This window comes from Molossus molossus, unplaced genomic scaffold, assembly GCF_014108415.1.
Source record: "Molossus molossus isolate mMolMol1 unplaced genomic scaffold, mMolMol1.p scaffold_m16_p_13, whole genome shotgun sequence".
Taxonomy (NCBI): Eukaryota; Metazoa; Chordata; class Mammalia; order Chiroptera; family Molossidae; genus Molossus; species Molossus molossus.
In genome coordinates, this window is record NW_023425348.1 from 15,489,061 (window position 1) to 15,509,958 (window position 20,898).

General features: G+C 40.3%; 1 protein-coding gene across 1 annotated transcript; it reads left to right on the forward strand.

Moving 5' to 3' along the window:
- Nucleotides 1-15,469: 15,469 nt before the first annotated feature.
- On the forward strand, nucleotides 15,470-16,484 carry LOC118628222 (L-lactate dehydrogenase B chain-like). The gene has a single exon (XM_036259043.1). It carries the CDS (start codon nucleotides 15,480-15,482, stop codon nucleotides 16,482-16,484), a length of 1,005 nt encoding a protein of 334 aa, XP_036114936.1. The 5' UTR covers nucleotides 15,470-15,479.
- The last annotated feature ends 4,414 nt before the right edge of the window (nucleotides 16,485-20,898 follow it).

A 20,898-nucleotide genomic window follows, 5' to 3' on the forward strand; every position in this document is an offset into this window, starting at 1 on the left:
TTGGATCGTCCATTCCAGAATTGGTGCAAGTCCCTTTAATTCATTGTGGATTTAACCCGCACTTCCCCAGCAGAAAAACTGGTTAATTTACATCCCAGGTAGTAAGCTCTAGATTTCATTCCCTGGTAACTAATCCCTCACCTACCACATCGCATAGGAAGGTCAAGGGTGAAATTCCCCAGCAACTTCCCTACAGCACCAGCAGCAAGGAGACACACCGATTCTAGCTCACCCCGGTTCCCTCCACACAGTTTGGCAAGTTTCTGAAGCTCCAGCCCTTGGGGTGGGGACCATTTCTCAGCCAGTGAGAGGTCAGCTCTCCCCGGCCTCGTTGACTGCGTGGGGTGGAGAAAATTGTCTCCGGGATAGAGAGAGTGTGCTGGCGAGAGTGTACGACCTGGAGGAACTGTGTAAGCACGTGGGCACGCACCCGCCAGGATTCAGCTCCACGCAGCGCCCCCGTCCCATTTCACTGGTCTGCCTGGCCCACGTCCCGCGGCAGACCGCGAGGCAACCGGGCATAGCAAAGCAAGCTGTGCCCCGCGCTCCGCCTGGACTCCCGGCGGCGGACCCCGCCCACGTGTCCTGGCGTGGGTGGGGCGGATGCGCGGGAGGGACCCCCTCGGAGAAAAACACACCAAAGAACGTGCCAGGATGTGGGGGCAGGGGCTCTACCCACGCTGCAGGACCTGAGACTCTCACGCGAGTCCTGGGATACTGTGTGTGGAAAGAGCACCAACCAGGCACCCCCAAGTCCTTAAGGGAAAAACTCATTGCAAATTTCCCCCGTCCCGGTGAGCTCCGGACGGATGCTGCCAGTCAGAGGACACCAGACCGGCGCCAGGTGAAATGTTCGCGCCTCCCTTCCCGCGCGCCTGGGCCACTGCTGGACGCAGGTCCAGGGAGAAGAGAAAGGTTTACTTTGTACCTGATCCTGTCCTTCTCTGTCCTCTGTAGCTCCTCATTTCTTTCCAGCACCTGAAGGATCTTCCTGGCTTCTTCGTCATTTAGGAAACTGAAATCAAACCCCTGAGGAACTTTCGTCATTTTCTCTGTGTTGTGAGTTACGTTTAAGCTCCTTGGCGCCTCCTGTTAAGATGACATTTTTCCAGATATAGAAGACTTGATCCCATAGCCAATAATAAGCCTGCAACTTTGAAAATCTAAAACCACAAGCTTAGGCAGCCCACACCTACTGGGCTCACTTTGACAACACCTTAATGACAAGGTTGTCTCAACCTATCCAACCGAGTTGCAGAATAAACGGCTATGGGAGAGAGGGAACCAATCCCATTCCAAAGGGGCGGGCCCTTCCTCGTCACCTCCCCTTTTTCTCCCCCACTCGCTCTCGTGTTTGTTAAACGAACAATCCTACTTAATTCTGCTCTTAGGAAGCTGAGGCATAAATGTTGGCTCCAAAGTATTTGTTTTGGCTGTTGCTGTTTGCTCTCAGAACTTGAGCTTGACTAATAGGAGTGCAAAGGAAAGAGGTTCACAACTAATCTTCCTTTTCAATCAAGGGCCCATAGGAAGTAGAATTGCTTGTAGGAGCTTTAACCGGGCTGAATGAAGGTTAGTTACCCCATTTCAAAGATCTGAAAAGACTGAACTCCTTACACGGTCTCTGTGAGCAGACCAGGCCTAAGAGGCTGAATTTACCGCATCTTCGGAAATTTTTTTTGCCAAGCCTCTCACCCTTCAGACACCGCCCCACCCCCATCCCATTACCCCACAAAAGTCATTCTCAGACTTTAGAAAAAGAATAACATAAAACTGTTTATGGTATTGTAGGAGAAAGCCCTGGGGCAAAGAATAATAGAAAGCATCTGTTTGTAGTTTTCTATAAGATATGATCATTTTCGTAACAAACTGTTTCAGAGAAGGAATACAAGTGCCTCTTTCAAATACCTGATCCTCTGAAATGTAATCCTATAAAACCACAGAAATAGGTTTTCCTAGAAAGTGGTATTTCAAGATATGAGGAAACTTCCTAAACATAGTCATATATTTATTTAAAAATTATCAAGCCTTTTCCAGAAAACTTTGTTTCTTTTGGCTTCACTTCCCACCCAAAAATAACTTGGTCAGATCAATTTCCCTGCCCATAAGAATTTGGTCACTTCTTATGTAGTGGTGATGTAACAAAAACATGATGTCAAAAATATCTATTTATGTTTTGGCCTCTGGGTCCTCTTCTCACTTTGATGGTCATTATTAAGACATGTCTAGGCAGGTAGCCATTCAAATAATTTTCAGTGGGTATCTGTTATTTCTATGAAGCAGGAACCAATTCAGTAAAATACGCACACACTCCTTTATAAATAGTCTCTGAGTTCGTTATAGGGGTTTAGAAGTGTGTCTTATTATATATTTCCATTTTTTCCTACTCATTAGTGTGTTCATTTATTCAGCATATATATAGGACTTTTTGATGTGGGCCCTGGTAGGCTTTTATCCTGTTCCCGTTCCCAGTACATCAGTGAACTGATTTTAACGAATATATACTGGTGCCTTCCGTATGATGGCGTTGTACACTGTGTAGAAGTTAGTCCTTGTCTTTAAGAAGTTTATAGTACAGTGTGGGAGATAACACAAATAGCAAAATTACTACATTACGAGGAAGAACATACTAGAGATATAAAGGAAGTTCTACTAGAGCACAGAAAGAAGCTAGTTCCAGCTCAGAGGATCAGGGGGAGGACAGGGTATTTGGGTTGCAACATCAAAGGTCAGCTTTCAACAGGAAGAAACAGAGGTTGGTGAGAGATGTGTGAGTCAATTCCAGGAAAGGAGAACAGTACACTGAGTAGCAGAAGTACTAGTCTAGAAGTATATTCTAGGAATCTTTTCTAGTCTTTCAACTCCTCTGATTAATGGCCAAAGTGAGCAAAAACTTGGAAGCTAGAAAATACAGGGACATATTCAGGAATTGGTATATGATCTGTGTTGGCTAGAGTATACATTCTCAATAGGGAAGATGTTGCCTGTAATGGAGCAAAATTTGGTTCTTGGGTAAAAACATCTTACTTTTAAATATAAAGTACAGAATATAAACATATGTTTAATACATAAATAGATATACAGTAGTGTATCAGTGGCATTAACATTTGATGAGAGGAGAGATTAAGAAAAAAATTCTTAAAAGGCTCCTTACAGGGAAATAGAAGTTGAGGAACACTGGGTTAGGGCTTATGGCATATGAAGGGTAAATAAGGTTGAGACTCAGCTATGAATACTACGGTATGGAATCTGGACTCCATGTGTAAGCAATAAGGAGTCAATCCAGGTTTTGATATAGGATGACAATGATATAGTTGAAATGGAACAATGGAAAGATTCCTCTGATAGCAATAAAAAAAGCGTAGAGTGAGGACTCCACTATGTTGGAATGCTGATGTCAGGCAAGGGGAAAGAGGATCTGGACTAAAGCAGAGGAAGTGGGAACAGAAAGAGGATTGGAGTCCAAAGATATTGGCTGGTTAGTATTGCATTTGATATGAAGGTTAACAAGGAAGGAGTCACAAAGATGATGAAGTTTTCAGGAGAAGTGTCCAAGAGTAGTCTATTTGATGATATGAGAAGCATATGGTTTGTAAAAAGATCGAGAATTCCGTTTTAGACATAAAGAGATTGAGGTACCTGAAATTTATGGAGGCACTCAGCAAAAAGTGAGAATGTGAGAGTAAAAATTCTTAAAACAGGAATAGAGAAGTAGGTTTGGATATAGCTGCTTAAAAATTATTGCCAAACAAGATGACCAGAGCAAAAAGTAGACAGAGTGTAGAGGCTGAGCTCAGATAACTGAATGACCACATCAGACATTGTCACTGAGGCATGCTTCAGCCCTGGGTTGTGGCACAGCAGGGCATCCAATGGAGAAAATTTTAAATTGAGGTTTTATAATGAGAAATTTGCAAGGCATTGAGGGTTGCTCTAGAAACCATACAGGATAATTTCTGTAGGACTATAAAAGCAGCTATTTTTTTGCCTTAGTATCTGGTAACCCTGGAAGTCTCCTTCCCAGCCTCCCAGCTAAAGAGATAATCATCAGTTTGTTTTTAGTAGTAACAGCTGGATAGATAGCAATAATCTTTAGAAATCTCCCAAAGTCTTCTATTTTCTCCAGTCTGTTGGCCAAATCTCTAACAGAAGGCTTAGTTTTTCCCCGTCCCTGGCAGTTCACTCAGCCAAGAGACATGCTGATCACATACTTGCTTGAATGTTTGAATTTTTGTTACCTAAAGTCACTTATGCCCCTACTAGGCCTTTGAAAATCATCTCTGTAGCATGGGGATCATTTTTTTCACAGAGGTTATCTTCTCTTCCAACAGCAGGCTCTGAGGTAAGTTTGGGTGGTAGCTTTCAGTTAAACAAGCAAATACATGTCAACTTGAATGTAATGTGTTGGCAACAGGCCTTTATTAGTAAACAAGAGATATAAAACTCTGAGAAGGGAGTTTGCATAGTTCTTCATTTCAGTTTTCACTATTCTAATAGTTCAGTGAACAAGTGTGCAAATCTAGACAGAAAACCCCCTTTTTGCTTTTCCTGAGGTTTCAGTCTTGAATCCACAATTATGGAATAAATATTCCATGAAGAAACAGCATTGTAAACTCTCTGAACACTTGTTTTGTGTGTTTCTTTTTGTTTTCTACAGCCTTATAAGAGTATTGTAAAAATTCACTGAGATGATGTAATAAAGCAATTAATAAGGTTGATGCTTAATAAATGGCACTTATTAATATTATTTGCACGCAGAGCAGCCTATACTTTAAAAAGTGACATTTTCTTTGACTACGAAAGTAGTATCTATTTACTGGGATTTGGGGAAAGCTGAAAAATAAAACATAGGAGTAGAAGAGATGGAGATAAAAATGTAAGCTTTATTACTGGTAAGTTAATGGAAGAACGTGGCTTAGTTCTATAGCCAAATGGTCTCCCTAGTCTCTTCCCTAGCAAGTCTAGACCTTGGCACAGATTATCAGAGATTTGGATCTGGGGAACAGATGTTACTGATGATGGAAAGGTGGTAGGGAGAATGCCCACCAAGTGCTTCAAGCTTTCTAATGGGTAGTCCCACTCAGTCAAAATACATGAATCATAGAATTTCATGCCCTCATCATCCCCCAATTAAATGATTTATTCCTCCATTTACTCTGAGAAGGAGCAAGTAAGGATCAGGTAGAGAGGCTGGGAAGTTACTCTAGTCATGGAAGTCCCTGCATAGAGTAGTGAGGAATGTTAGTTCCCTCAAATTATGTTCATTATATAAAAATGTAAGAATATAGAAAAGAGAAAAAAAGGACCAATTGTCTATAATCTAACCACTATTTAACAATATTTTTTATTTATATCCTTATATATTCTCCTTTTCATATATATAACATATTATTAAATAGTCTTCTGTAACATTCCTTTACATGGCCACATGAATCTCCCTGGGATAATGACACTTCAAGTAATAGAAACACTCTACAAGATTTATAAGGATGTCTGAAGTGTTTAAACAGATCACTGAGCCCATCTGAAACCCAAAGTATCATATAAAGCAAGAACACCAGACACTTCTGTTCTTTCATGTCAGAATTCAATACATGTGAGGTCTAAATATCAAAATCTACCTGACAAAACCCCCAAACCCTGACTAAATCAAAGAACTGAGCAATGCATACTTATTACTCATCCCACTTTCAAACATTCAGTTCTGTCTCACCTCACCTCCTCAGCACAAGGGGCTTTCAGTGTTCCTACTGCACCTGAAGGATGAAAGAGGAAGGCGGTGGACTCTGAGGTTTGTACAAACACCCAAGACTCGGCTCCGAAGCTCAAAAGAAGTACACATTTCCTAGAGCATTATATGAAAGCAACACCTGGAAAATCTAGGTCAATAAACAAAAACTAAAACCATAAAACAGAATGCAGGTCTCCTTATGACTATAGATATAGGGAAAAAATCCTAAGAAAAAGGATACTAAATCAAAGATAGAAATATATTAAATGACTAAGTGAAATTTATTCTAGAAATGCAGAAATATTATATTAATGTAGTTTACATTAGTATTTCAAAGAAAGAATGCTGTATGATCAAAAGTTTTTGAATACAATTCAATGTCACGTTTTTTTAAAATAATTAAATTAAACTAGATTTAACACCTTAATTCTTAGGATTAGAAGGATTCTTTCCTTCATGTAGTAAGCAGTGTTTGTCCCAGACAGTACCAGTGCCATAATTAATAATTAATGAAATAAATACAAATCAAAGATACCTGGTATTACCTGTATTATTTAACAAGAAAGAAAAAGTAATGACTGTAACTCTCAGAAAAGAAAGAATTGACTATAGATGATGACTGTCTACTTAGACAAAATCCCAAGTAAATCCATTTAAAAACTAATAGAATTAAAAAGAGAATATATATAAGTGATGAGTATTTTGATTCATTTAACAATTAATTATGGAATGTCTAGAAAGTGTTAGGAAATATTCTAGACACTGTATGTACAGTGTTAACATAAAGATGTTCCTACCCTCAGAAATATTACATTGAATAGGCCAAGGAAAAAACACAATAAACAAATCAACAGAAATTTAGATGTGATAAGTGAATAAAAATAACAGAGTGGTAGATGGGAGGGGTGGAGGGTGGCATGGCTCCCATGAGATGATCAGGAAAGGCTCTGGTGAGGTGCCATTGGAGCTGAAACCTGAAAGCTAAGAAGTCAGACATGAAGAACTGGGAAAATAAATGTACAGATAACCTCAAAGTGGCTTAAATTTGAATAAAGTGTGGATAAAAAAATTGATTAATATGCTATTTATAAAATCTTTTGTATTTACATTATATCTTTATACAAGAAATAATCCACTGGGTTCCCTGTCCCAGCTAATGTGGCTCAGTGATTAAGGGTACTTAGTGTTTGTTCAACCTGCTATGTGTCAGGCCCTGGGCCAGGTGCTGGAAACACAGAGATACAAAGACAAACAAGGTCTCCGTCCTCATGAAGCTTGCGTTCCTGAGGGAAGAGGCAGACAATAACTAAGCAGATACATAAATAAAAGATTAACTAAGCATAATAAGTACTATGAAGAAAATTAATAGGGTGATGTGACAGAGAGCGATTTTGGAGAATAGAAGACAACTTTACATGGAGTGGGCAAGAGGACCACCCTAAAATGGGTCTCTACATTAAGTAGAGAGCCGAAGGGTGATGACTCAGCCTTGGTAAGAGCCAAGAAAAGGGCTTTCCAAGCAGAGACCAGTACAAACATGGCAGAGAAGACATTAACATACTCTGGGCTGATGTCTCTGGACCATGGTAAATATGGGGACTTGAAAGGGGGAGGAGGGACATAAAAGGAGATTGGAGAGATAGACCTGAGCCTGACAACATGTGGCAATTAGGTTAAGGCAAAGGAGTTTAGATTGCATCCTAAGGACATGGGCTTAGGAGTCAGGAGTCCTTGGTTCAAGCTCTGGCTGTACAATTTAGTAAATGTGTGACCTTGGATGGTTATATCACTTCCTTATCTGTGAAATAGGAGTTATAATAGTACTCACCTCATAAAGTTGTAGAATTAAATGTCATAATGTATGTGAAGTGCTTAGTACATAGTAAGTTCTAATGAAAATAATGTAGAAGTGAGAGAGAAAAAGGGGAGAGAGTAGAGAGGGAAAGGGAAAGAGAAACATACACACACAAAGAGAGAGAGAGAGAGAGAAACATCATTTGAGAGAGACACATTGATTGTTTGCCTCCCACACGAACCTAACCAGGACCAGGGATCAAACCTGCAACCCAGGTATGTGCCCTTGACCAGAATCAAACCCTCGACCCTCCGGTCTGAGGGCCGATGCTCTAACCACTGAGTGAAACAGGCCAAGGGGGAAAATAAATCTTTTTTGTTCATTGTTGGGGAATCTTCTCATCAATAAGAAAAAGCAGGATAAGTGAGAACACCTATAATGATGATGGGACTTTGATTACTACTGCCCACCTGAGAGACAGAATGTCATCACTGCTCTCAGTAGATTTAAAAAATTTTTCAATACCTCACTTCTTTAAAATCAAAGGCTTATATTTGTTTCCTCCCATAAAACTTGATTTTACTCTTTGAGTCCAGGAGACTGCTGTCTGGGTAACTTGGAAAGTACAAGAGAGGAGAGAAGAAACACTTCCGTATACATTTCCTATTATATTGCTTGGACCAGAGAGAAGAATGGAACAGAAAGAGTAAAGGAAAATTCTAATATGAAGACTGATCTTAGCTGCTTCCAAGCTTTGAAGAAATGTCCACTCTGAATGAAATGAGAAAGATTGAAAGCTACATTTTCCTTTCTCCAGCCATGGGTGCATAGGCCTTTGCAATCTGTAACTAAACCAGTATGGCTAATTAGCATATCATTTACATCAAATCAAATGATGGCTCAGGCTAAACTGGAAGGTTTATTTTCCTCTGTGTATTTAAAGAGAGTATATGAATATATTTGGACTTTTTTTCTCTTTTTGATGACAAAAAAAAACACAACTATTTTAAACTAGCAAAGTTGTCTCTTTAGGTGGGACTAGCACAGTATCAAGATTATACAGTTCTTCAAAACTTGTATTGTGAATTAAGCAGGCAAATTTTCGCTAAATAGAATTTGATAATTTTGTTTCTTATTTCTGAATTCATTACCAGGACCATTTGGTTGGAAGACTTTATTTTTTGTATCCTCACTGGAGGACTTTTTTTTTTTTTTTTTTTTGCATTTATCTTCAGATAGAGCAGGGGTTGGGGAGGAGAGAGAAACATTGATGTGAAAGAGACACATCGACTGGTTGCCACCCATACAACCCCAACTGGGGCCAAGGATAAACTGTAACCAAGGTACGTGCCCTTAGCCGAACCAAACCTGGGCCTCTCTAACCACTAAGCAAAACCGGCCAGGAATGGTTGGAAGACTTTAAAGCAGATCTAACTACTAATTATAGTGTCTTTAACTTTCATAATTATTTTGGATATATTCTAAGTAATTTTTGGTCCTTTATTGCCTTTACTAGTCATTTGTTCTGAGATGTGGGGCATGCATGGAATGGTACTTAAATCACACGCATTTCAGGATTTGAGCCATCACCTTTGCTATGATACCTGATTGTTTTCTCTGATTCTATTTGTTGTTTCACATAGTTAGAGGTTTACTGTTGCCATAGACAGAATGTTTGTGACCCTCTTGCACCCCCATCCCAATTCATATGTTGAAACAGCCCCCAGTGTGATGGTGTTAGGGTTAGGGTCTTGAGGATGGAGCCCTCATCAACAGGATTAGAGAAACAGAGAGCTCCTAGGTGTCTCTTCCTTGTGAGAACACAGAGGGAAGACCACAGTCTAGGATTCAGGAAGTGGCCCTCACCAGACACGGAATTTCCTGTCACCTTGATCTTGGACTTCCCAGCTTCCAGAACTGGGAGAAAAAAAATTCTATTGTTATCAGCCACCTAGTCTATAATATTTTGTTATAGCAGCCCAAAGCAGCTAAGACAATTGCTAAGTGACTAGTTGGATGAAAAGTACAATGTTATCAAGTGCCTTCAAACAGGATAAAGATACATAAGTTTCTAAATATGAGCAATTGAAAGAACTCAGAAAGTTGTTGCTGTGCATTGAGAAGCTAAATCCTCTAGCTAAGCCTGTGGATGAGAAAGAATTGTCTGCAATAGAGGGGCTCCTTTCGGTTAATAGAATAATCCTGCTGAAGGTAAAAATATGCATGTATACTTGTTGTCCCTGAGTTTAAATCTAATTTGAGTGTAATCAAACAAAAATAAACACTCTCTTGGAACAGAGTAATTTCTAAATCTTGCTAAATCCTATTGAATTAATTATTAAATAGATAAAAATATGCCAGTGCTTTAATTAACTATATTATAATACCAATAATCGCATGATGGTATGTATCATATTAGACATCCTTCTAGTCAAGGGGTTTACTAGATAGACAATTTTTTAAAAGTTAATAGCATACTTCCACTAATAGTCATATGGGAGAAAATGCACTTAACATATAAAAAAATGCAAACCAGAAATAGTATCCCCAAGACTGACTGAGAGTCATATAAATTTATGACTACATGAGGAGCAATCCAAGCTTATAAATAATTTATATAATAACAGATACCCTTCTACATGTAAGCCTTTTTTAAAAAAAAACTTAAAGTGCTCAAATTCAATCAATATTTATTCCTGAAAGATGCTTTCTCTAGGTATAAAACGTTTCTGTAATTTCAAATCTTTAATTATGATAAACAGCAAAGCTACAGAGACTTTGATACTTTTTGCCTTAAGTGTAAGTATTTGAATACAAAATAATAGACTCTTTACATCTCTTTCCTATTTGTTTTTAAGGCTGGTCCTACTGCAATGACATAGTAAACATTAATGTGCTTCCTCTCCTGGTTTATCAAATTGCTCATTGAAACACTACTACTTGCCCTGGACGGTTTTGCTCAGTGGTTACAGCATCAGCCTGTGGTCAAGAGAGACCCTGGTTCAGTTCCTGCTAAGGGAACCTACCTCAGTTGCAGTTTGTCCCTGGCCCTGGTTGGGTCGTGTGGGTGGCAACCACTTGATGTGTCCCTTTCACGTTGATGTTTCTCTCTTTCTCTCTCTCTTCCTCCCACTCTATCTGAACAAAATATCGAAAAATGTCCTCGGGTGAGGATAAAAAAAAAAAAAAAGAAAGAAAAGAAACACTACTCCTTGCATGCTAGATCCGTTTTCAATACATACATGCATCCAACCATCCACCCATTTACCTATTCTGGGTTATTTCATTTAGGGTTATTTTGTTCATTAATTTACTCAACAAACATTTTTTGAATACCTGCCAAGTGCCAACCACTGTTCTGTACCCCTCTATTTTAGTTCTTCTTTTTAGTCTAATTTCCTCCAAGTTCCTACCTTGGTCATTTCAAGCAATTATTTGCCTCCATCTCCTGCACCTCTCTTTTTGAAGAGTGTATTCTATATAGATCCATGTTACTTCTCAACTTTCCAGAAAGACCGGTTAGCTGGGCTAGGAGGTGTTTATTCTGTGGAACCCAATGATCATGGCCCTTGGACCCCCGCTTTACCATAACTGTCTGTAACACAAAGTGAGCTATAAGGGATCAGTAAAATATGAAAGCAAATAGAAACCCAATGCCCACTACAAATATTGTATAAATTGCATATAATTTCCCAGGCTGGTTTAAAAATTGTATTTCAATGGGTATGATTTCCTTTTGGGATACTAAAATATTTTGGAATTAGATAGAGGTGGTAGTTGTACAACACTGGAGGCATACTAAATGCCACTGGATTTTTCTAATTAAAATGATTAATTTTATGTTATGTAAATTTCAGTCCAATAAAATTTTTAGAAAATTATATTTCATTGCTTTTGTCTATGTTAATAAAATTGTAAACCTCCCCATCTTCACCCCAGTAGTCTAGAAAATAGTCTGTATTGGCATTGTTAACTCAAACTTCTTAAAATGTAAAGCTTAAGTTTAGTCCAGCAGGACAGCATTAGGTTAAAGAAGTTGCAAACATATAGCCACTCCACTCTCATTTATAGCCTGTTTGCTCCACACAATTCTGAATCTTGCAACAAATATGTTCTCTACCTGTGGATGGAGAGAGCAGTTCCTAATAACACCTAAATTCCATAAGGAGCAAGTCTTCCTTATGACTGACCTCGAGGAAAGAGAAGCTGTTTCTAAAAGAAGCAAGTTCAGATTTCAGAAATTCAAGGAAAAAAATGGCTGGAATTCTGGAATGATGTTGGGGAAGTGTAATGAGGCTATTATCCATAAGTAAATATACATTGGAGATGTATCTAGTGATCCAGGGAAGAACAGAAGAGGTTCTGATGTTACTTGATCTGCTTTAGGCTAATTTTTAGAGGTAGGGAGTTATTTTGGCTGTATTTAATTAGGGAAAGGCTGAAAGTCTTTGCTGATTAAAAATAACTTATTTTCCTTTCTTTCTTTTTTTTTTTTTTTGTGGTATGTGCCCCTAGCAGGAACCGAACCCAGGACTCTCTGGTCCTCAGACTGACGCTCAACCGCTGAGCCAAACTGGCCAGGGCTCCCTTTCTTTCAATTCATCTTTTCCTCATTACTCCCTCATCCATAGTGATTTTCATATTTATTATATAAATATTATTATTGAAAATTAGAACTCAAAAGAAATATTTTTTTACTGAGGAGGTCTGGACCTCAATGCCTTTTGTATAAGCAAGTGTCCTGCATCATAGATGATAAGATGGAACAGCAAAAGGAATGTCAAGATGATTTTTAAAGAAGAGGATACTGAAGGATGGTGGCCAGAAAACTGGGCTGGAAGTGAATGTGGAGGTCAAAGAGAATGCCAATAGCTGAGGGCCTGAGACCCTACGGTCAAAGGGGGGAAGGCAACACAGGAAGTGGCCACCACCTCTGTTCAAGGAGGAAATCCGGGACATGAGAACAAAATCAGTTTTTGGTTAAAGGAGGAAGAAATACTTAAAGTTTATAAATGTATAGAAAATGTTGTTCAAGTTAATAAGGGTTTCAGAGATAAAATAGTAAACCAATCAAAGAAATAAAGCTGAGTTGCATGGAGCTGAGCTGGACGACTAACTGGGAAGGGACTGGGAGTAAAGAAGAGGTCAATGGACAAGAAGGACATTCTCCAAGAGCTAGATGACAAGGATTGACATGGCGTTTCAGGCAGTAGAAAAAAAAATTCTGGGAGAAGAGCATCAAACCAATTATCCCCAAAGTTCCTGATGGAGCTAAAGTGTGACTGGGAAGCTCCTTAAAAAGGTGCTTCAAGGTAGAGAACCTTTCACTGCTAGTGAATTGTAGCTATTATTTCCCAAATAAATTGATCAAAAAAGTGACTCTGCTGCTTGGATCTTTCTCATCCTTCAAAGACTCAGTGTCTGAGCAGCACTAGCCCAAGGTTTCCAGTGAAAGTAATGGAAAACATCGGCCTTAGTAAATATAGAGGAGATGTTATTCTCCTAAAAATTCAAATGCATGATATATTACAGCAGTGGTTCACAACTGAGGCTGATTTCACCGCCTCTGGAGAACATTTGGCAAAGACAGTAGCCCTGGACTTCCGGTCAAGATGGCGGCGTAGGGAAACGCAGTATCGCGTTCTCCCACAACCACATCCAAGTTACAACAAAACTACAGAACAACCATCATCCAAAACCGCCTGAAATCAAGCTGAATGGAAGTCCTACAACTACGGAATTAAAAAAAAAAGCAGCTACATCCAGACCGGTAGGAGGGGCGGCGGCGAGGGGTGGCAGTGGCGGCGCAGCGGTGCGACGGGCTGGTCCCACACCCAAGTGTGGCGGATAAAAGTCAGGAGGCTCCCGCGGCTGGGAAGGTCCTTCCTGAGGACTGAGGGGTCCCCGTCCCACACCAAGTGCCCCGCTCAGGGTTCCAGTGCCAGGAAGAGAAGTCCCCATAACTTCTGGCTGGAAAAACCAGCGGAAACTGAGGCTCAGGGAAGCTGACCTGGCTGGAGCCACAGGCAGCTCCCTAAAGGGCCCACGCACGGACTTATCGGACTCTCTCCCTCTAAGCTTGGAGGGGAGACAGCTGGAGGGGGCACCAGAGACACACAGGGAAGAACTGAGCTGTTTGGCACTGGAGCGAGGGCTGGAGAGGGGGCTTCCTCGGGGACAAACGTGCTGTCAGAGGCCTTTGTTCCTTTGGTGAGCCCTTCCCTGGGGCGGCAGACAGTCGCCATATCTGGGACTCCAGCAACCTGGCTCACACTGGTAGCCCCGCCCTGCTGACTCCCTGAGGCCCCGCCCTGCCCCACCCAACTTTCAGGCCCACCCAAGCTGTTGCCACTTGCTTAACCATAGGATTGGCCTGTCTTGGATCCTGCTTCAGGTTTTTCCTAAATTCTTTCAAACGAGCAGCATCGGGTCTCAGCGAGCCCTATACCTCTCATTAAGTAATACACAGAAACAAACACAGGGAGGCAGCCAAAATGAGGATACAAAGAAACAGGTCCCAAATGAAAGAACAGAACAAAACCCCAAGAAAAGAACTAAGCGAAATGGAGCTAAGCAACCTAACAGATACTGAGTTCAAAATACTGCTTATAAGGATGCTCAATGAACTCAGTGAGGGCCTCAAGAGCATAAAAAAGGACCAGTCAGAAATGATCGCTGCACAGTTAGAAACGAAGGCGGCTTTAACTGAAATAAAGAATAATTTACATAGCTTCAATAATAGAGTACGTAAATCCAAGGAGCAAACCATCGATCTGGAATCTAAGGAAGCAAAAAACACCCAATCAGAACAGCAAAAAGAAAAAAGAATCCAAAAAAATGAGGATAGTGTAAGGAGCCTCTGGGACAACTTCAAGCGTGCCAACATTCGCATCTTGGGGGTGCCGGAAGGAGAAGAGAGAGAACAAGAAATCGAAAACCTATTTGAAACAATAATGGCAGAAAACTTTCCTAACTTGGTGAAGGAAACAGACATACAAGTCCAGGAAGCACAGAGAGTCCCAAACAAGATGAACCCCAAGAGGCCCACACCAAGACACATCATCATCAAAATGAAAAGGTTCAAGTCAAAGAGAGAATCTTAAAAGCAGCAAGAGAAAGGCAGCTAGTTACCTACAAGGGAGTTCCCATAAGGCTGTCAGTTGATTTCTCAAAAGAAACTTTGCAGGCCAGAAGGGAGTGGCAAGAAATATTCAGAGTGATGAAAACCAAGAACCTACAACCAAAATTACTCTATCCTGCAAAGCTGTCATTTAGAATCTATGGACATATAAAAACTTTCCCAGACAAGAAAAAGTTAAAGGAGTTCATCACTACCAAACCGTTATTATATGAAATGATGAAGGGTCTTTTTGAAGAAAAAGATAAAATGTATGAACAAACAAAATGACAATGAATACATATCTATCAACAATGGAATCTACAAACAAAATGAACCGGAAGAACAGGAACATTCTCATAGATACAGAGAACATTTTGTTGGTTGCCAGTTGGGAAGGGGGTTGGGGGAATGGGTGAAAAAGGTGAAGGGATTAAGAAGCACAAATTCATTGCTAGACTGACAAACCTCAAAGGGAAAGGGGTTGGGAAGAGATAAACCAAAGAACTTATATGCATAACCAATGGACACGGACAATAGTTTGGGAAAAGGTGGGAGGGGGGCGGGAGTGGGGAGGAGGGGGTCAATGGGGGAAAAATGTGGAACATCTGTAATACATTTTACATCCAACAATAAAGATGTGGAAAAATAAATAAATAAAAAATAAAGATGTTTTCCACAAAAAAAAAAAAAAAAAAGACAGTAGCCCTGTAAGAGAGAAGTCTTTGAAATCTCTGCTTAAGCACTTTCTTCTATGGTCAAAGATAAGTAGCAGACATTGTCTTCTTGGCACCACTCTTACTACACTCCGGAAAGCCTTCTCTCGCCTGTGCACAATGGCAACTCTTAAGGAAAAACTGACTGCACCGGTTGCAGAAGAAAAGGCAGGAATCCCAAACAACAAGATTACTGTCGTGGGTGTTGGACAAGTTGGCATGGCATGTGCCATCAGCATTCTGGGAAAGTCTCTGGCTGATGAGCTTGCTCTTGTGGAAATTTTGGAAGATAAACTCAAAGGAAAAATGATGGATCTGCAGCATGGGAGCTTATTTCTTCAGACACTTAAAATTGTGGCCGATAAAGATTACTCTGTGACCGCCAACTCTAAGATTGTGGTGGTAACTGCAGGAGTTCGCCAGCAAGAGGGGGAAAGTTTTCTCAACCTGGTGCAGAGGAATGTTAATGTCTTCAAATTCATTATTCCTCAGTTCATCAAGTACAGTCCTGATTGCATCATAATTATGGTTTCTAACCCAGTGGATATTCCCACGTATGTTACTTGGAAATTAAGTGGATTACCCAAGCACTGTGTAATTGGAAGTGGATGTAATCTGGATTCTGCTAGATTTTGCTATTTTATGTATGAAAAACTTGGTATTCATCCTAGCAGCTGCCATGGATGGATTTTGAGAGAACATGGCGATTCAAGTGTGACCGTGTGGAGTGGCGTGAATGTGGCCGGCGTTTCTCTGCAGGAACCGAATCCAGAAATGGGGATGGACAATGACAGTGAGAACTGGAAAGAAGTGCACAAGATGGTGGTTGAAAGTGCCTATGAAGTCATCAAGCTAAAAGGATACACCAACTGGGCTATTGGATTAAGTGTGGCTGATCTCATTGCATCCATGTTGAAAGATCTATCCAGGATTCATCCAGTGTCAACAATGGTGAAGGAGATGTATGGCATTGAGAATGAAGTCTTCCTGAGCCTTCCACGTATCTTGAATGCTCGGGGATTAACCAGTGTTATCAACCAGAAACTGAAGGATGATGAGGTTGCTCAACTCGAGAAGTGTGCAGATACCCTGTGGAACATCCAGAAGGACCTCAAAGACCTGTGACTTCAGGCTCCCAGGCGGTAGAGATTCAGAAACTACAGTGTGATTAACTACAAGCCTTTAGTTCCTACCCATGTACATGGGTCACAGTTTGCTTCTCTCAACCTAAATATGTGAATCTGGGCTCACAGAATCAAAACCCATGCTGGGGTTAATGCTTGCAGTATGAGTACTTGAACAAATAAAATTAACTATCGTAGTGTGGGGAAAAAAAAAAAATGTAGTAGCCCAGTTCTCAAAGCTGCTGGCAAGAAGCTGCAGAAAATCACAAGAGACTCCTTCCTTCTGCATTCAGCAAATGTTCTCATTCTTCATTGTCAAAACTGGGGAGAGGGGATGCTCCTGCCATCTAGTGTAGAGGCCAGAGATGCTGCTGAATATCCTACAATGCATAGGCCAGCCCCTTACAACAAAGAATTGTCTGGTCCCAAATGTCAATAGTGTTGAGGTTGAGAAACCTTGTATAGGAGTGATTTGCATTCAGAGAACCTTTGTTCTGAGACATGCTCCACTCAATGCTAATCCTGTATCCTCTGAAAAGCTTTCAAAGTTTCTCTGATGGATTAGAATAGACAAAGTTGCTTGCCATGACCATTGGGTGGTGGACATATGTGAAAATGAATTATCTTGAAAAGTGTAAAAAGAAATGCAAATATAATAATTTGCCATTGGAGGCAGTGACTGACAGTGACTAGCAGTACCTTCCCAGCCAATTCTGTGCAGTTGCCCCTTTGAAGACCCACCACACCTTCCTCCAGGAGTGCCGCAGCAGCCTTTGTGCTGGCCCCCGGCCTCCTGCACTCCAGGCTCTTTATTGTTCATTTTCAAAATGAAAACTGGACTTGCTTTCCTAAAATATTGATTCTAGTAAAGACTTCCCTGACCAGGAATCTGTAAGATATTGATAACACCTTCTACACAAATCCCCAAACTGCCTGCCCCATCATAATGTCCCATCTTCATCTGACCCTGTTGTCCCTCCAGATCACTCTAGTCAGTTGGTTTCCTTGAGGTCCAGGTCTCTGTTTAGACTCTTTCTCTGCTTTGTGCTCTCCCATCTCCTCCACTGTACTTATCTATGACTTGCCCATCCTAAAGCTTGGCTCAACTTCATTTGCTTTATAAAGTGCCTGCTCCAACCCACCTGCCCTACTTTTCTGAAAGTCTTTCACCTATTAATTAGTTCCACACAACTTAATACTAAATGATTCACTGTTTATTTATATATTTTTATTCATAGAGTTTATTCATATATTTTTAATTTGGACTCTCTAATGATGTTGTAAACATCTTGATATTAAGCCTTTTAAAGATAGAGTTTCATAATAAAACTTAGCTCAATACTCACTTTGCATAGGAAGACTTTCCCCACCTCTCCCCATATGATTCATCCCTGCCTGCTGACACCCTCCCTCAAGCCTCGGTCTGCACACACAGACCTTTATCATAGCACCTAGAATTAATACTTTACTGTACTTTTTGTTTACATACCTCTCTCCCCTTGCTAGATGGTAAAGTCTGTGAAGCAAGAGTCATATATTAATTATTTTTATTTTAAACTCGCACATTTGGCTCTAGATTCTATTTTTTTATACCACGTATTGATTCTTTTTTTTTTTTTATCCTCACCCGAGGACATTTTTCCATATTTTGTTCAGATAGAGGGAGAGGGGGAGAGAGAGAGAGAGAAACATCGATGTGAAAGCGACACATCGAGTGGTTGCCACCCACACGACCCAACCAGGGCTGGGGACAAACTGCAACCAAGGTACGTGCCCTTAGCGGGAACCGAACCCGGGTCTCTCCAGACCGCAGGCCGACGCTCTAACCGCTGAGCCAAACCGGCCAGGGCACGTATTGATTCTTAAATCTATAAACCATTGGGGGTATTTCCATTTACCCTCACAGACTACAAAAATCTTAAATGATGGGTTTTTCACTGTGGTCCTCTAAGAGTCATCAAATTGAGGCTCAAGAGAAATAGGAGAGATTAGGAGGTCTGAAAATAGAGATTCTCTGGAAATACTTTGAAATATGAATCTGAGAATGAACAGGCACTGTTCCAAACAATAGACTGGATACAACATAAATACAAAATATAATAATGAGATCATTACCATCCAACATAAGATTTTAGAAAAAGGGAGGAAGAGCCTCATTTCTGTTTGTTCCCTTTACCATCTGCTTATCACTCACATGCTGGAAGAGCTGGGAAAAACTGGAAAACTTCTAATTCTAGAATGCCCATTCAACATTAACATTGAGAATAAGAATTATTTTAAAAACTTGCTTAGACCTATATTTATTCAATGTCATGTGGTTTTTAGTGTGGGGAGAATATGAAGTCAAGTGGAAAAGATTCCATCATAATTTTTCCTCACTTAGTGTACAAAATACCCTCCAAACAAAACATTTTGCTCTATACATATCTAACAGAGTATCAAACAATTGGAAACCATGTCGTTGCTGGTACTTACATCTGGGCAGCTGGAAATGATGGTACGACTGGCATGGTGGCTCTCGAATGTGCTAATAATGGTCTGTTTTGTTTGGCTCTTCTAGTTTGCATATGTAATTGCCTAAATGCCAAGCAATTACCCACTTTCCTCACACTGTGATTTACACATGTGAGGAATCCCTCCCCTTCACTAATCTTTCATGCCTCCACCCACGGCAAGGTCACATGTATCTGCTAATTACCTTCTCTTAGATCAAATCTAGGGACATTTCTTTAGCCCTGGGACTCTGTCCTATTATTTTCCAGAGCTCTTCCCATGAACCAATATTTAAAATCTTGTCTTCATTAAAGAAAATTGTATCTGGCATTTCTAGCAAACCATATATTTCTAGCTTACTTCAGTACATCCTTATATTTTATCTCCTTTATAAACTAGTATTTCTGAAAGGATTATGTACAGATAAGAACAAACTGGGTTGCTTGTTTAAAATGCAAATTTCTGGCCCTTGCTGGTTGCTCAGTGGTTAGAGTGTCGGCCCTCAAACTGAAGGATCGCAGGTTCGACTCCCACTCAAGTGCACTTACCTGGGTTTCAGGTTCAACCCCCAGCCGCCATGTGGGAGGCAACCAATCTATGTGTCTCTCTTATATCAATGTTTCTCTTTCTCTTTCTGTCCCCCTTCCACTCTATCCAAAAAGCAATGAGAAAAAATATCCTCAGGTAAGGATTAACAACAACAACAACAAAAAATAAAGTAAATTTCTGGGTCCATTTAGACCAACTGAATCAGAATCACTGGTAGTAATCAAGTAAATGCATTTTTTATTTAGTATTTTTAAATTTAGTTTTAGTTGTAGTGAAATAAGTTTAACATAAAATTTATCATTGTAACCATTTTAAGCATACAGTCATTGGCATTAGTATATTCACATCTTTGCACAACCATTGCCATCATCTGTTTCCAGGACTCTTTAAAAAAAATTTTTTTTAAATTGATTTTAGAGAGAAAGGAAGGGAGAGGGAGAAAGAGATAGAAACATCAATGAAAGAGAACATTGATTGGCTGCCTCTTGCATGCCCCCCTCTGGGGATTTGGCCCACAACCTGGGCCTGTGCCCTGACCAGGAATTGAACCAGCCACTTCTTGGTGCATAGACTGATACTCAACCAGTGAGCCACACGGGCTGGGCTCCAGGACTCTTTCATTCTTCAAATCTGAAACCATATTCATTAAATAGTAACTCCTCTCTTCCCCTGCCACACTAACCTCAGCCCTGACAACCACCATTTTACTTTTTGTCTCTATGAATTTGACTACTCCATGTACCCCTTATAAGTGGAATCACATAGTATATGTTTTGTGGCAGGCTTATTTCACTAGCAGAATATCTTCAAAGTTTTTCCATGTTGTAGCATGTGTCAGAATTTCCTTCTTTTTAACGGCTGAATAATATTCCACTGAATGTGTTTAAAGAATCTGCATTTTAATAAGCACTGTAAGGTAATACTTATACACAATAAGGTTTGTAACCATAACCAGGTTTTTTTGTGTTCAAATTGTACTTTCCTAAAGTAAAGATTTGGAAGGCTCTGCTTGTCACCTTATAACACCATAGTGCAAAAGAAAGGTGCTTTTGTGATTATCAAATTCTCAAAATGGACATCAGGATAAGCTAATAAAACTCTGGGAATGGAATCTTCAAATACATCACCATTAAACTTGGCTCTTCTTAAATGTCCCTTTGCACATTGGTGGAGTTACATTTGCTGAGTCCATAAGGAGGAGTCCTCTATGCTTTTCTGCAGCTCCTTCCCAGCAGCTAGGAGAACTGGGCTGCTACCTATCTTTGATGGTTGAGGAAAGTTCTCAAGAAGAGATTGCAAAGACTTTTGTCTTAGAGGGCTGCTCTCTGTGGGCCAGTGTCATCCTTGATGTGTGTGTTTGAGAGAGAGAGAGA